The sequence below is a fragment of the Cervus elaphus genome, chromosome 7 (genome assembly GCF_910594005.1).
Source record: "Cervus elaphus chromosome 7, mCerEla1.1, whole genome shotgun sequence".
Taxonomy (NCBI): domain Eukaryota; kingdom Metazoa; phylum Chordata; class Mammalia; order Artiodactyla; family Cervidae; genus Cervus; species Cervus elaphus.
The window spans coordinates 30876884-30894326 of record NC_057821.1 but is presented as its reverse complement, the minus strand read 5'-3'; the positions used below and the strand labels follow the sequence as shown (position 1 = coordinate 30894326).

At 39.5% G+C, this 17443-nt stretch overlaps 1 protein-coding gene across 6 annotated transcripts; it reads left to right on the top strand.

The window, feature by feature from the left end:
• The first annotated feature begins 7560 nt into the window (after window positions 1-7560).
• On the top strand, window positions 7561-16249 carry LOC122697438 (zinc finger protein with KRAB and SCAN domains 8-like). Of its 6 annotated transcripts, XR_006342060.1 has the most exons (5): window positions 7561-7689; window positions 10579-11673; window positions 11894-12024; window positions 12884-13759; window positions 14236-16249. XR_006342060.1 is itself a non-coding variant. In XM_043908260.1 (2 exons), the coding sequence occupies exon 2, from the start codon at window positions 10637-10639 to the stop codon at window positions 11450-11452; it is 816 nt and encodes a 271-aa protein (XP_043764195.1). In that variant the 5' UTR covers window positions 7561-7689; window positions 10579-10636; the 3' UTR covers window positions 11453-11813. The 6 variants fall into 6 exon arrangements, 1 of the variants encoding a protein (XP_043764195.1); XR_006342061.1 differs by lacking the exon at window positions 12884-13759 and having other exon boundaries at window positions 11894-12020; window positions 14939-16249; XR_006342059.1 differs by lacking the exon at window positions 12884-13759 and having other exon boundaries at window positions 14939-16249.
• Window positions 16250-17443: the final 1194 nt, after the last annotated feature.

Genomic DNA, 17443 nt, shown 5'->3' with positions numbered 1-17443 from the left:
CTAGATCTTTGCTCTCTGCTTCAGTTGTGCCTTACTTTCTATAAAATACTAATTCTGCCTGAGGCCAATGTTACCTGTGTACAAATATCATACAGGATGGGTACGTTGTCAGAGGGAGAGGAGAGTGTGTGTATGCATGTGCATGTATGCACACACTCCTCCCAAATAGTTCAGAGGAACAGTAGTCTTCCAGTGAAAGCTGTTAGCAGAGGACCGTGGTATTGAAATGACTTGTAGATGTACCAGCTAACATCTCTTTACATTACTCAAAGTAATGTATAGCCAGATTACTTAACTCTTAGAATTACTGAGCATCTGGCAGAAATGTAGAGAAAAGAAAATATGACCAGAAAGATGAGTATTATACTGGGATGCATGTGAGAAAAGACTATGACTTGATAGAACAATATATGTCAAGGCTGATTCAGCACACCTATAGATGTAGCCAAATAGTTTGCGACAGCAGAAAAGAGCTGTTGTTTCTTCGTGGGCATAAGTAGAAATCCTTTCTTGGTCTACAGTTTTCACTCTTAGCATTGATCAGTCTGTATGACCTTACTTTGAGCTCCTAACTATGAGTGACAGCACTAAATTCTTTTATCCTGTAGATTCTATTTTTATACTTGTAATCTGAAATTAACTGTTCACCAGTACTTTCTTCTCTTATATTCAACTTTTTAAGACCTGGCATAATAAGTGGTTCTTCCATAACAGTTGCCATCCAACATGGTCCTAGGAGAGACATCTTAGGTTTCAAAGATTTTCTGCATTGAGTAAGGTGGTCGTGGTTGATTCCCATATAGAACAGTTAGTTTTATTCTTGGTTCTGAGGGTCTAGATATTGCTTTTAGTTATTGAGCACTTACTATGTGTCAAACCCTTTTTCTCATGCTTATGATAGATATTTTGATATCTTATGATATCCTCTATTTTATAGATGAGGAAACTGAGGCTTAGCTGAAAAGTTACTGGGGAAGGAAATAGGCAGTATAGTGCAAATCCATTACAATTACTGGAAAATTGGTTGAAAATGTCATTTTTCATCAAATGTCATCTTTAAATGTTGATAATTTTTGGTCCTTTGTAGTATTAGAAAGCTAAATTCTACAAGTAAAACATGTTTAAAACTTGGGAGGAAAAGCAGTAACTTATAACTCAAATACATTTCTCTCTAAACTGCCCCAGGGAAAGTGGCATTATGGGGGAAAATGAAATATCCATGTCTTAGGCCAAGCAAATGGACATTTAGGATGACAACAGTAAGTTCATCTACAGCATAAGATGTGTAAAAGCTTCAATTTTACTGCTCATTTCCAACTACCATTTTCTTATTCTATCATTCATGGTTTTTCAAACATGTCATCTGTTGTTAAACCCCATTTCCTCATTAATGCATTCTTAAAACTCGTTTTTGGCTTTTGTACTCACGCCACTGAAATGTCCTCAGAATCACCAGTGGATAAATATTAATGCCTTTTCTTAGCTCTTATCTTTTTTTTTTTTTTTTTTTGACCAACCAGGTAACATGTGGGACCTTAGTTCCCTGACCAGTGGTTGAACCTGTGCCCCCTGGGATGCAGAGTGGATACAGAGTCTTAACCATTGGACTGCCAGGAAGGCCACAGTTCTTGTCCTTCTTACATTTCATAATTTTTGAATTGACCCTGCATCTCAGGAATTCTCCTTTGAGAATTGGCTGATTTTCTTCACTTTTAGCTTTTCTCTATGCATCTTTTTTTTCCTCCTCTCCACTGAAAAAAATATCCTTGTCTTAATTTTATTCACTACTTTTTCTATACTCCTCTTTATCCATTTGGATTATTTCTACTTCTGTATTTCAGTAACTTAATATTTTCTACCCTATGGGTTGTCTCTTAACTTGTGAACTTTTCCACGGGTACTTATATAACTTGGCATTTGGAGACAGAACTCGTTACTGTGTCCCCAACCACCATTTTCCTTTTAAACAGGCATCTTTGGTTAACATCTTTACCCTTAACAGACTCACTACCCTTTATATTTCTTAGCCCAATCTTGGAGTGGTCTTTTAGTCTTTTTCTGGTTTTCACTGTTCATGTCCAATATCTTGTTGTTCCAATTCTTAGTTTTCTCCTTGAGACTGGATTTTTTTTTTCCCCTTCCCTTGTTTCTGCCATTTCTTCGTATCCTTCTCTGCAGATACATATCATCTGAGGCCCAGATTATTGTAATTCTTGCTTTTCAGTTTCCTTACTCCCAAGATCCCCACCTTGTTTGCTTCCAAGATTGTCCTCCTCAAACTCCATTTTTCTGATGTCTCATTTCAAAAGATAATCAAGATAACTTTCACATCAGGTAATTCCTATCAGAGCAGTGATAGGACCCTGTCCTCTTATTACCTTGTCCTCATATTTAATCTGCCTCAGCCCCATTTCTGTCTAGCATATTCACCTTGATTCATCATAGTCACAGTTCCTGTGACCTTCCACTGATGTCTTATAAAGCCCTTGCCTCTGTGCCTTTCTCATGCTGTTCCTTTTGCTTAGATTTTTCTTTGGCCCCAGCTCATGTTCATTACTCCCTTCAAAGACTAGCTTCCATTATATCTTCTGAGTGAGCTCTCCCTGATGATTTCACCCTTACTCTGTGCTGCCTCAGCACTGATCCTTTAAGTTTGTAGTGTGGTCCATGCACTTACAAATATGTTGTTTTGTAATTATTTTCTAGCACTCTGTATTGTAGTTTCATGTTTGTATTTATTTCCAAAATTAAATTGTAAGCTCCTTGAGGGCAGGAATAATAACTTTTACATTTGTATCTCCGCACCCCTTAGTGCCTAGTACAGTGCTGAGCACATAGTAGGCGTTTAATAAATGCTTGTCAAATTATTGTGTGCATTATTTATGGTGTTCTATCTACAGAAATATTTACACTGCTTTCAAGGATATATGTCTCTTCATTTTATGCACAGACCCATTTCCATTATACATCAATAACTGCATTCAAGATGGAAGACAAAAAAATTCAACGTTAGGAGGGTATGTGTGGAAAGTTGAAATGTGAAACTTTTCATTTGTTCAGATTTGTTTGTTGGTTAAGAAGGAAAATAGGAAACTCTAAAGATTACTGCCTATCATTGCAAAAGTGCTTGAAAATAGGCTTTTTGTGTCTCAAGTAGACCATTGGTTCCTAACTGGAGAAATTTAGCAATGTCTGGAGACAGTTTTGGTTGTACTATCAAGGGATGGCTGGGATACCACTGGCATCTAATGGATAGATGCTAGAGATGTTGCTAAACATTCTGCATGCACAGGACAGTCCCCACAAAAGAAAACATTCCCAATTTCCATATGTTTAATAGTGCCTGAGAAACCCTGGTATAGGTATATTTAAGGTATATAGCAAAAAGAAGAGAGAAAATACTAGATTTTTTTTTACAATTAGAAAAATCAGCTATGCCAAGCTTTATGAGAATCTGTTTATATATTTTATAGTTCGTAATATTATGAAAGCCTTAATGTTTGGAGTTCACAGCAACATACATATATGTTTTAAGGTTGCTTTCAGCATCAGATCTGCCTTCCAAAGTGGAAGGTGTTGTAGGAGTACAAGCCTAGTTTTAGCCTTCTGTATCTTGCTTTTTCCCATAAAGTGAAAGATAAAACACTGGGGCCTATCTTTAGCAGGGAGCCTGCAAATCAAAGATTTAGTTTTGGGGACAACACATGACACTTAACCACCCCTTGGGCAGCCACTAGACAGGAATGACTGCTAACTTCCTAAGGAAACCCCAAGCAGACCCACATAAAGTTTTTAACATACTCTCTTAATTCTGCTTAAGACGACACATGTAGGGGGAAATATGACTAGTCAGAAGTACAATTAAGAAGTAGTGTAAAAGAAGACTTTTTAAAAACTAGTCTCTTTTTTGCAACTCAGTGGTACTTTTGACAGGTTTTAAAAGGATCAATCCCAGAGTTAGGAAAATAAGTATGTAATACATCAAAGAAATAACTGTGCTCTGATGTGTTTAATTAGTCTGTAGAATGCTAGGTTTGGAAGTGACTTGAAATCATTTTCCGGTCTATTATTCTGTAACGGAAGGTCCAAAGAGGTCATGTGGCTTGCACCAGGTGATCCATTAAGTTAATGGTACAGGTGGAAACAGAATCCAGGCTTCCGGAGGCTTTACCTCTTTGACTAGTTATGACCATTGTTTTATGTTCTTGATTCATCCAGTGCCATAGAATGTATTCATACTTAGTGCCGCCTCTTGTAGTGTTTCATTTTAGGAATTTACTTTTATCAGCTTGCATGTCCAAACCAGTACACTGGTGTCTTGAGTTAAATTCTCTAATGAACGTCTGAGTAGTCCAAGGGATTTTGCAGTATTGCAGCCGCTTTTTGAACGTCTTGCACTCTCAGGTCGGTCCGTAATCTTGGAGAAAGCACACAGGATGTGCAGCATTGGCATTCAGAACACTAACGATGAAAACCGGAGCTCCTGCCGTCCAGTGTGTCGGTTTTAGGCATCCTCTAACACTGGAGATGCCCTTTCCCAGCTGCAGTCTTTAAATTCCAATATTCAAGGCTGGTCCTACCCTGGGTAAAATCAGGAAGTAAAAAAAAAAACCACCTTCGTGACGGGTGACGCAGGAATTGCGAATCTTGCGAAAACTAGGGTCAGAGGCTCTCACAAAAATGAGCAGGGACGAAACCTGCAGTCGGCCCCCCGAACCCAGGGCTGCAAGTCAGGATACAAGCGAGGCCCCGCCCCGGAAGTGATGAGAGACTTCCGCCCTCAAGGAATTCTTGAAGCTGATTGCTTCTCTGGCTGAAGTAGGGTCCTTTGCTCTTGGACGGTAGTGTGGTGGGCACTGCTCAGCTGCAACCCCTTGGATTCCCTCTCCCTGGGCGGGCCGGGGTGGATCGTGGGCGTGAACCTCGAGAGGCGGGACGGTGAGCAATAACCCCAGATGCCACCTCCCGGGAAGGGTTTTTCTTAAAGATTTACTGCTGCTGGAGTACACATTTGGAACTACTCTTGGGGTTATGACCCCAATCTTTCCTGAGGTTTTCAGAGTTTTATTGAATCACATTAACAACGTGTACACCTGGTACATTTGGAATCAATGCCCACCAAATCCCTCAGCTTGCCATCCCAAACAAAAGAAACAGCCAATGATTGGAAATAAGTACTAGGAGATCTGAATTTAGAAGTTTCCTCTTCCACGACTGCATTCTGTGTCCATATTTCCCTTAGAATGCAGAATACATCTCTATTTCAGCTTGGCAATAAATGATGGCGGTTCCCCTTTAGCAGCAATTTTCCCGTCCACACCTGGGCAGACCCGCCTTCCATCAAGGGCGGTGCTGTTCTCTCCTGACACACCTCTCCATCTGCTCTCCCAGTAGTGTCCCCAAGGCGATGGCAAAGAGGTTCCTGTGGCACAGGGCCGCGCTTGCTAATCCCAGTCTGTGATCAGACAGCCCTTTGCAAGTTAGCTCCTTATTTGACATGGCTTTTTACCCACTTCCATAACCCTCAGTAATTAGTGTAACAGCGTAACAGCTATGGCAGTCTGCTTTCTCTGAGTAAATTAATGTTTGTTTTACAGAAGTATTGCAGAAAAGGGAGGCCCTCACGAGGAATCTTACTGAATTGCAGACTCTCCAGTTACAAGAAAGCTGCCTGTCTGAATTTTTAGAAGAGCTGCTTTTGCTGGTTCCAAAGATTCTGTTACTAGAAAACTCTGCTCTGAGCTGGCTCCTGCGCTCCTTTGATAATGGCTGAGGCCAGTTCCTGACTCTTCTGCTGAGTAATACCAGGTCTGGGAATGGGAGCCACATTGTGGGAAGCAGATGGTGGGAGAGGGTTGGGAAGGTGGCTAAGCTGGAGGACCTCAAGAGGGAGTTGGATAAACCTAGAAAATAGGGCAGCAAAGGAGAGGTATTTATTGTTATCTTAAAACTTTTAGTCTGTTAGTGATTCTTATTTTTCCCTACATTTTAGGCATGCAAGTCTAAAGTCAGACTGTCTCTTATGCTTCCATTTCCTCATCTGTAAATGAGGATGATAAAAGCACCTGCCTTTTACATTGCATGAACATTACGTAGTACATAAGAAGTGCTATCTAGATATTTGTTGTACTTATTTCTTCCTCTCTTTACTTTCCTGGAACTTGCCCTACTCTGCTGATTTATTTGCTTATACAGTGATTCTCTCATAATTTCATGTGTTTTTTTCTAGGTCCCAGTTCTTGCACACAGTCAAGAAGTGATCTATTAGTAAATGTCAAGTCTGGCAGCAGAAGGAGAACCACTGTCTCTCCAGATCCTAGCTAGGAATATACCATTGAAATATTAATTATAGGGACCCTTCTTCCTATAGTAATCTCCCTACAGGAGAATTATTAAGTGTTAAACTTTGACATTCTGTAGTTTTCTGAAGATGTGGATGTAAGATCTCCCTTACATCTATCTTGCTCACCAGTGCCACACTGTTTAATTACTGAGGCTTTGTAATACATGTTTAAAATTCTTTAGAGCAACTGCTGATATGGCCCACATAGGGTCTCATTATTAAGGTGGCTGATTATGTTGACCTCACAAACAGAGAATAAAATCACTGTGATCCTTGAGACTGACCAAATTGCCCAAACAACATTCTGATTTCTCACTGGTGCCTACCTTCTCAAAGCTATGAGACCACCAGATTCCAGACCTCTGGCTATGTGACCACAGGACTCAACTACAGGCTAAAAATTAACCATCCCTTCAGAGAATTTTTCATTGACAGGGTATAAGAAAGACCCCATCAGAAAGGGAGGACACTGGTTCTCTTTAAGTGCCAGTCACCCTGTCATTTCCCTCTAATAAATTTCCCTTTTCTTGCCTGACTTACCAGCTCGCTTTCTTTTTCTCTGCACTTGCCTTACAACTGCCCCTTCACTGCCCTTCTTCAGCTTTTCCATGCAGAGTCTTGCTTGTTTAGTTTTCTATATTAACTTTAAAATCTACTTATTAAAAAGTTCATATTTTATTGGAATAGTGTTAAATTTACAAATCAATATAAGAATTACTTTCTGAGACCTAAGCCTTGAAGATCCATTTGCTCGTTCCCCTGGGTGGCAAGTGAAAGGACTAGAGACTAAACAGATCTAGGTTCAAATTTCATCTCTGCTCTCTTATCAGTTGCCCAACCTCTGAAAATTTATGTTTCTCAGATTTCTTATACATGACAGGATGACTGTAATGTCTGCCCTGAAAGTCTGTGTCTGTGTGCGCGCAGTAGCTCAGGTTTGTCCCACTCTTTGCGAGCCCATGGATTGTAGCCCGCCAGGCTCCTCTGTCCATCGGATTCTCCAGGCAAGAACACAGGAGCAGGTTGCCCTTTCCTCCTCCAGAGGATCTTCCCCACCCAGGGATTGAACCCAGTCTCTTGCGTCTCTTACATTGGCAGGCAGTACTTTACCACTGTGCCACCGAGGATTAAAAGAGCTAAAAAGCCTAAAATGCTTTTTTCTATATATATAGAATCGTTTCCTCTCTTGCTCCTTTCAGAGTCCTCTCACGAACCACTGAGAGGGAAACCTCCAGGATCCTAGAGCGGACGACTTGGTATCTGGGGCAGGGTTCTGCGGCAGTTGACCTCTGGAGGCCACTGCAGGCATCAGAGTCCCCTTGGTTCGTCAAACCACGGTTTTCCGGGTGAGACTTCTTCGACTTTCTCCTGGGTGTGGAGTAAGCTCTTGGGCGAAGGGCCCCCGAGGTGGGTGGTTATCTGAGACCTGCCCCTCACTCTGCCGCCCCTCCTCTCTCTGCCTCTTCTTCTCACACACCTTCTTTTTTACTCCCTTTTTCTTTCCCTCGTCCCTTTTTTCTGTCCTTTCCCTCCGACGCCTTCTTTTCCTGTCCTTTCCCTCCCCCCCGTCCTCTGGGTCGTTGCCATATTGGCACTGGAAATTCCCCTGCAGCGTCTCGGAGGCCCGGAGGACTGACTGGTCGCTGGTCGCTGGAGTGCCCCTCCTCGCTTTTCTGGCGAAGCCCTATTTTTGGGTGCGAGGAAGGGGAGTCGGAGAATGGAGCAGACTCTTTCTCTTGGCCCTGTGTCCCCAGCTCTGCTTTGTTGTGATAACTTTAGTAGCTCGCCGACACTCGACAGTTTTATTTGGATGTTCTTGAAATATTTTCATTTGCCTCAAAGGAAAAAACTCAGTTTAGCTGAAACATTCATGAAAGTTCCTTTCTTTTGATGTCTACATTGCATTTCCCCTCCGCCTCCAGCCGTTTTCTTCTGTTTAAAAGATGAGAGCAAATGTCCCTCTTTTTTCTTGATACCTTTTCTTTGACATTAAAAATGTTAAAGTAACTGATAAAAACTCAGAGAGGTACTTTATACATATTTGTAGCCTTAAGATTGACATTGACTTAAGGCGACTACAAAGGACAATAAATACAATATTTGTGAATTTGTGAATTATATTAATTCACAAAAATATTGTATTTATTGTCCTTTGTAGTCGCCTTAAGTCAATGTCAGCAATTTGGGGCCGAGAGGAAAAAAAGACAGCGCACTGAAGCAGCCACAGGAAAGACTAATTCAGGTGTGAGCAAGCTACAGGCCAAAGGGGCTTTGGGTAGGACTAGGAGTTCTCCATGTTTTGCTAAGGACAAAGCAACTTGCACCATAAGCTCCATGGTAACTACATTTCTGGACTTTGGGCAAGGGTTCATTTGTATGTGAACTGTGCACCAAGTGAGCCTTTTTCAGTATTGCCAAAGAGCTACTTACTGTTCAGAGAAACTTGATAAAACAGCATCACTTAGAAATAAATGGCACAGTTCCTAAGCCATGTGGAATGTAGTGTCCACGTGACAATAAACTTATGACTGATTTGTAGGGCTTGAAACTGAATTAAGGAAATTAGAGGCTTAAAATATGCATGTTTGTGTAAAAAAACATTAGAAAGATGCAGGAAACTAATAAAATTGGCTACCTGTGGAGGTGGGAAACGGGGGGAATCAAGGTGGAAACAAGTTTTCTCTGTATCTTTTTAGATCATTTTGACTTGAATTGTATATTACCTGTTAAAAAACATAGACACATTTTTTAGTAGAACTTTTGGAGTAGTTTCTGAGATCTAGGCATTTTAGATTTACAGAAAAATTGTGAAAGTAGTACAGAGAGTTCTTATATCCCCCCACATTTAGTTTCCCTATAGTTAACATCTTACCTTATGTAGTATATTTATCACAATTCTTGAGTTACTATTACATATTATTATTATTAAAGTCCATACTTTATTCACACTTCCTTAGTTTTTACCTAATGTCCTTTCTCTATTCTAGGATCCCATCCAGCATACCGTGTTACATTTAATTGTCATGTCTCCATATGTTCCTCTTGGCTGTGACACTTTCTCAAACTTTCCTTGGTTCTGATGACCTTGACGTTTTTGAGGCATACTTGTCAGGTTTTTTGTAGGATGCTACTCAATTGAAATTTGAATGATGTTTTTCTCATTACTATACTGAGGTTAGAGGTCTGGGGGAGAAAGACCACAGAGGTGAAATGCCATTCTTATCAAGGGTTCACACTGTCAACTTATGACTGTTGACACATAAAACAACTTGTAAAATGGAAAAAGGCAGAGGGTGATAATTTGTGGAATTTGAGTTTGAAGCAAAAGTTTTATTAAGTTTGGAGATAGAATTGATGAAGTATTGTTGTCAGGGTATAAGAGAGTGGGAACAATCCAACAAGTTATCCACACATTGGTCTAAATTACAAAGATGAAATGGACCCTTCTTTGGAGAGATGGAGGATCTGTTCTGTCACAATTCCAGAAGAGACAAAACATCCCTGTTGCTAAAATACTGTCTGCCGTAGCCACATCAGCTGCAGCAATAGTAGTGGTAGCAGTAGACAGAGCTTATTTAATCTCCATATCTCTCTTCCAACACAAATAGTGCGGACTTGTGAGTGGTAAAACGATGATGTTATTGTTGTTTTCCCAAATTAATTCAACATCAGTTGAATTTCTCATTTTTTGCCTTCTCTATTCCTGTGCTCCTTCATCTGTTCTACTATCTGCAAATCTCTTCAACTCCTATCTTGTTTCCCAATTTAATTAAATGTGACAAAAAGTCTTTTTAAGTAGAAACTATGTTATTTTATATACTCACTTATAGCCCAGATTTTGTGTTTGAGTTGCCTTTTAAAGTATATATTTAAATAGCATATTAGTCAGGTGTTCATTCCAGGAGTTTTGTGGTAGTACCAAATGAATAAAAACATTTGATCTGGCCACATTTGATCAGTGTGTCCTAGGTTTGTGGAACATATTTGAGAGTCCTAGTTAAGTCTTTATCACATCATATTGCTTCTTTAAGTTACTCAGACATATCTCACTCCTCCAAACCCGTGAACTGTAGCCAACCGGGCTCCACTGTCCATGGAATTCTCCAGGCAAGAATACTGGAGTGGGTAGCCATTCCCTTCTCCAGGGCATTTTCCCACCCAGGGATCAAACCTAGGTCATATTGCTTTAGTTGCAGGGAATAAATTGCATTTGAAAGGTGTGTTTATTGTTTCAGGAATCAAGGCCAAAGGTATGAACAAGGTGTTAATTCTGAAGGGAAGATTTTTGTAAGGATGGATCCACACCAGAAGGTCCCCAGCACATATAATGGGGATACTTTACAGATTCCTGAGAATGAAAAAGCTTCTTTTAACTGGTATGAGGACCAGTTAGAAAGTCATGAGGCGAGGTCTGCAGAAGAAAGACAGTATACATGCAGTGAATGTGGAAAGAAGTTTGCTCAGAGCTCAGGCCTTGTTCGACATCAGAGAATCCACACTGGAGAGAAACCCTATGAGTGTGATCACTGTGGAAAAGCCTTCAGTGTACGCTCAACTCTCACTGTGCATGAAAGAATCCACACTGGTGAGAAACCCTATACTTGTAATGAGTGTAGGAAAGCTTTCAGTGTGAGGGCACACCTGATTATACATCAGAGAATCCACAATGGAGAGAAACCCTATGAATGTAATGAATGTGGCAAAGCATTTAGTGTGAGCTCAGACCTCATCAAACATCAGAGAATCCACTCTGGTGAGAAACCTTATGAGTGTGACGAGTGTGGGAAGGCCTTCAGTGTGAGTTCAGCCCTTATCAAACATCAGAGAATCCACACAGGAGAGAAGCCATATGAGTGTAAGGAGTGTGGGAAGGCCTTCTATGTGAACTCAGCCCTTATTAATCATCAGAGGATTCATTCTGGAGAAAAGCCCTATAAGTGTGGAGAATGCAGAAAAGCATTCAGCCAAATCTCAACGCTTATTCATCACCAGAGAATCCATACTGGAGAGAAACCATACGAGTGTGATGAGTGTGGGAAAGCATTCCGTGGGAGCTCTAATCTTACTAAACACCAGAAAATACATGCTAAAGGAAAGTGTGATCAGTGACTTACATGGTGAAGATATTATAAAGGCTTTTTTTTTCTTTCAAGTCAGAAGTTGTCACCAGAAGAAGGTTATGACAAAAATTAATGCTTTAGTTGACACTTCAATTTCTTGGAATATCAGAGAAATGAGAAGTCAATGAAAAATGACTTTACCATTATAATGATCGACTCGGTCTCTAAAATCATACCCACTTCTGAGAATGCAGCTTTACAAATCATAAGGTAAATAATGTAGTTTGTTGTGGTTTAGTAAGTTCAACCTCAGTATCTCTAACATAATTTTTACTTTTTTTATGTGCAAACATTTTCTTGTTATTGTTGCTACCAGTTTATAAATGAAACATTAAATTTTGAAATTGGAAGTGATGTTGGTTGGTGGAGACTAACATATCCTCTTTGAATCTGGAAATATTGGAGTCTTTTTTTGGTGCTGTCTTGGCAGTGAGACAATCCCCACACCTGTCCTGATTCACCTGACCCTTGCCTGCTGCTGTTCCATGGATAAGAATAAAAAGCACTGCAGGAGCCAGCACTTCTTTCTTATTGGGCCTCTTGCTACTGCTATTGCAGTAAGTAAGTAAAGGCTTGACTGTGTTTCATTTTTGCTTGTGTTATAATGCAACACATTCTCACTGCTCTAGGATCCAGTCCAGAAGAGTATTTCTGCCTTGACTATGTTACACTTATGGCAAAAGAAAAACAGAGGTAGGACCACATGATGACTTTTAAAGCATCTACTCAGGAGGAGCATATGTCATTCCCCTTAGGTTTTGTTAGTTAAAGCAAGTCAGCTAACCAAGCTTTTTTCCCCATCCATATGATCAAAAAAAAGTAAAGCTTACAGAGAGGACAGTGAATAAGGAAAGTAATGTAATCTATCATTGAGATAGTGTATCTACCATATTGGCCAATGTTTATGCAATGCTTTCTGTGCCTGGGCTTTCTCTGAGTGCCTTATATGTGTATTTTTCTCAATAAAAAAATAATGATATGACATACATACTACTATACAGTAAGTCCCCTACATATGAACCTTCACGTTGTGAACTTTCAAAGATTTGAACATGCACGCACATGTCCAGTTGATAGCTTACGGTGATTGGTGTTGGATTCGTGATCTCCGAAAAAGAAAATTTAGCTTCAGGATCAGGGACCAGGCTTGATCACTCAGGGCTCTTGTGTGGCAGAAGTTTTATTACAGTGAAAAAGGACAGAGACGGCTTCTGACACAGGCATCAGAAGCAGGCAGAGAGTGCCCCCTTACTAGTCTTAGCAAGGGAGCTATATACTTTTTCAGTTGTTATTACAGTAAATCAAAAGAATGTCTCAAGATTGTAAAGGTCACTCGCACAACTTACATTTTAAGATGACAGGATTAGAACTAACAATAGAAAGGTCTTACTAGACCCACTCCCACAATTTATATTTTAAGATTACAGGATTAGTCAGAAGGTTCTCAAGGAGAAACATGACTCCTCCTCAAGAGCCCCAGAGCCCTTTCTCCTTGGGGACCCCGGACTTCTTATCAACCTACCTAAGAATTGACTTTCTCCCAGTCATGGAAGTTAGTTCACCTGTCTGATGTACATTGTCATGTGTGCGCATCGTCTACAAGTGGTTATGCTTTTGTGAACTTTACTGTATAGAGTACAGTAGTATGGTGTCTTTATTTCAAGCCCAAGATGTCCAGAAGCAAGCATAAAAGCAGCAGTGATGTAACTGTTGCTGTACTGTACTTTTCAAGATACTGTACTGTAATATTAAAATGTTTTATTTTTTGTGTTTGTTTTTTATGTATTATTTGTGTGGAAGGTATTATAAACCTATTACAGTTCAGTATTATATAGCCGACTGTTAGTCAGATACCTAGGTTAACTTTGTTGGACTTAAGAACAAACTGGACTTACAAACACGCTCTTAGAATGTAACTCATTTGTATGTAGGGGACTTAACTGTACTCCCATTTTACAGCTAAAGAAATTGAGAAACAGAGACATTAAGTCATTTGTCCAAGGTCATGCAGCTGGAAATGGTAGAGCAAGGAATTGAAACCAGAAGTTTAACTTGACAGTCTTTTCTCTTAACTGCTGTGCTACACTATGAAAGTTTAATCTGAAGGTTGTTTACGTACTACAGTGAGCCTTAAAAGGTTGGGAAGGTCCCCTGGAGAAGGAAATGGCAACCCACTCCAGTATTCTTTCCTGGAAAATGCCACAGACAGCGAAGCCTGGCAGGCTACAGTCCATGGGGTTGCACAGAGTCGGACACAACTGAGCACTAACAGACTGTGCTGGTAAAAACTTTAAAGGTGAGATTTTTTCCTTAGAATGGAATCCATTGTGTTGAAGACTTGATATGATGTGATTGTCTAACCTTTTTTTTTGAAATTAGAATAAAATCTATTGTGATCATGATCATTGAAAGGGTTTGTTTGGCAAGTTATGTTTTATTTGTGAGGTTTTTTTTTTTTTTTAATCAAGGTAACTAAACAACTGGTTTATTCAACTTCATTATATTGTCTTGTTCTTACTGATAATACCTGTAACCCATGGAGAGTTATATCGGTTAACTTGATAAATTCCACGTGCATTTTATTTCCTAGTGAATTGTGTAAACTTTATTTTTGTTGATGATTATATGTTAAATCAATGTTACGTTCTCATACCACTTCTTGAGAAGGAGGTTCTAATTTGAAACTGTATCATTTCCTTCAAAATGAAGGGCAAGTGCTTAGTTAAATAAAAGATTGATGACATCTTTTAAACCAAAAAAAAAAAAAAAAAGGTGAGATTTAAGTCTTCTTCAGTCTCAATCTGTCTTTACCCCTAAGTAACTCTTAGAGGTAATCCATTTAAGATTACTTAGGCTAATCCACCTGGCTGGGTCTCAGTTTTACATCCATAAAAATAAGGAGAGAGGCCAGGTATTCTCTGATATCCCCTACAGCCTTGAGATTTTTATAATCTCTCCAAATAGATTGTAAAATGCTTTGTTATATGATGACTTCTTTTTTAATCTACTACTTTATGTATTGTTATGTTCACAAGAGCTCTTGAATAAATGAGTCTCTGCACCAGTTCCTCCTTTCTGCTTTACATTAGTGATAATACTAATAATGAGTAGTTTGCAGTTATCTGATCTGTTCCAGGTACTTTTTCAGGCTCCTTAGGGTAAATTATTTCACTTAAAAGTTTAGATGCTATATTTAGAATAAAAGCAAAGCTGAAAAAAAGAAAATTGCTCTAAACATCCCTTTTGAAATCTTAGAGCACAGTAAAATAAACCCAAGAAACAGAAGGAAGAAAATACTGAAAAGCTGCAATTAAAGGAAAAGCAAGTGTATTTTCTTACTTAGAACTTAAGCACAGGAAGAGTTTTGTTTTTTGTAACTTCTCTCTTTAGGCTACTCTCATATATGTCACATTTGACTCCCTTTTTCTGCCTCTGGGGAAAAGGTGCTAATATCATGATCAACCTCTTCTTTCAGATGGTAACTCCTGACCTTAAACAAGGAGTCTGTTTCAAAGCAGAATTTTCCAGAAGTCTAACACACAAGGAGATGTTCAGAAGATCAAATGGGAACATCATCAGGGGCTCCACACTGGACAAGTTCATAGGCTTCTGAATAATTTACCCAAGTGAGGGAGGAGCCCCTTTGTGGATACACAATTTACTTTGCCTCAAACAAGGGAGAATAGCACTCAGATAAAAAGGCCTAAGAACACCTGGGAGAATTTACCCTGAAGTTCAGTCCTTTGTGACTCAGCTGGTAAAGAATCTGCCCACAATGCAGGAAACGGGTTCAATCCCTGGGTTGGGACAGTCCCCTGGAGAAGGGAAAGGCTACTGACTCCAGTATTCTGGCCTAGAGAATTCCACGGACTCTGTAGTCAATGGGGTCACAAAGAGTCAGACACAACTGAGTGACTTTTGCTTCACTCAGTCTTGTCAATGCTCTGGGTGTGGGAAATTCTCCATTCAGCTTGTATGGAGTTTCCAACTTCAACTGTAATAAAAGTAGCAGCCACTCATTGTAAAGGGAGTGGAAGTCAGTCATTCAAAAATAGCCCCTCCCTAATAAAATGAACCCTGGCACCCCAGCAGCCCTGACCAAGCACCAGCATGTCCAAAGTTAAAGAAAGCCCTATAGATCCTCAACTTGGAATGACCTTCGTGTAATCCAAGTCTCATTAAACAACAGAGAAGCCATCCTGAGAAGAGTCTCATGAGAGTAAAGAATGTGGCAAAACCTTCAGACACTGGAATGATCTTGTCAGACAACAGAGAACCTTTGGGGATATCTTCAGTGTCAGAAGCCTTCTGTATGAGCTTAAATCTCATTAAACATAAGCAAATTCATTTTGGACAGGAGCCTTATTTGTGTCATGAGTGTGGCAAAGCCTTTAAGTTCTGTGATAGCCTTGCTAAACATCAGAGAATCCACATTGAAGAGAAAACTTAGCGGTAATAAAGAGTATATGGATTCACTGTGTTTCAAGTCTGGTCAATCACCAAAGAACCCACAGTGGAGAACACCATTATGAATATAGTGAGTGGGGTAATGCCTTCATTTGGAAGCCAGCATTTATTACCAGAAAACTTATAAATATTAAAATGTGAGAAGACCGTCACTTAAAAACTCAATCTTATACGCTGGAAAATCCATACTGGAACGAAACCCTATGTATATCATACATACATTCTTTTGTATGGATATGTATAGAACTGAATCACTGTAATGTACACCTAAAACTAAACATGGCATTGTAAATCAACTGTAATAAAATATATTTTTTTAAAAAACAAACTGGAGGACTTATCTTATTGTCAATGGTTAGGATTCCACCCTTCCAACACAGTGGGCATGGGTTTGATCTCTGGTCCAGTAACTAAGATCCCACATGCCATGCAGTGCAGCTGAAAAGAAAAAGAAAAAAGATACTGGCATCTGAAATATATAAAGAACTCCTAAAACTGAACAATAAGAAAATAATTCAGTTTTTTAAATGGGCAAAAGATCTGAACAGACACCTCACCAGAGAAGATACACAAATGGCAAATAATCATAAATAGATGCTCCAAATCATATCTCATTAGGAAATTGCAAGTTAAGATACCACCACACACCTATTAGAATAGCTAAATTGCTAAACAGTGACAACTCCAAATGCTGATGAGGATGTGGAACAATGCATTCTCATACATTCCTGGTGGGAATCCAAAATGGTACAGTCACTTCAGCAAACAGTTCAGTAGTGTCTTACAAAAGTAAACATACTCTTTTACTCAGCAGTTTTCACTCCTTGGTATTTACCCCAGTGAACCGAAAACATGTCCACAAAAGAACCTGCACAAGGGTGTTCTTAGAAGCTTTATTCATAATTGTTAAAACGTGGAAGCAAGCAAGATTTCCTTTAGTAGTTTCGTGAATTAACAAACTGGTACATCCAGATAATAGAATGTTCAGCAGTAAAAAGAAATGAACTATCGTGCCATGAAAATCCATGGAGAGAGACTTACTTCCCTGGTAGTTCAGTGGTAAGACTCCATGTTCCTAGTGCAAGAATCCCGGGTTTGATCCTTGGTCAGGGAACTAAGATCCTACATATTGGATGGTGTGGCCAGAAAAAAGAAAACTCATGGGAAAATGTTATATGCTTTTTGCTAAGTGAAGGGACCAGTCTGAAAAGGCTACAAACTGATTCCAACTATTAATACATGACATTGTAGAATAGGCAAAAGTATGGAGACAGCAGGAAGATCAGGGGCTGTGGGGGTTGGAGTGTGGGAAAGATGAATGTGTGGAGCATAGGGAAATTTTAGGGCAATGAAACTGTTTAATATGATACTTGTAATAGTTGATGCATGTTATATATTTTCCAAAACCCGAAGAATGGACTACACAGTTTACATTAAACTTAATATTAACTATGGACTTAAGTTAATAATACTTTATCAATATTGGCTCACTAACTGTAACAAAGATACCTCA

Coding starts and splice junctions, on each gene's coding strand:
- LOC122697438 (XM_043908260.1), top strand. CDS start 10,637: ATGGATCCACACCAGAAGGTCCCCAGCACATATAATGGGGATACTTTA.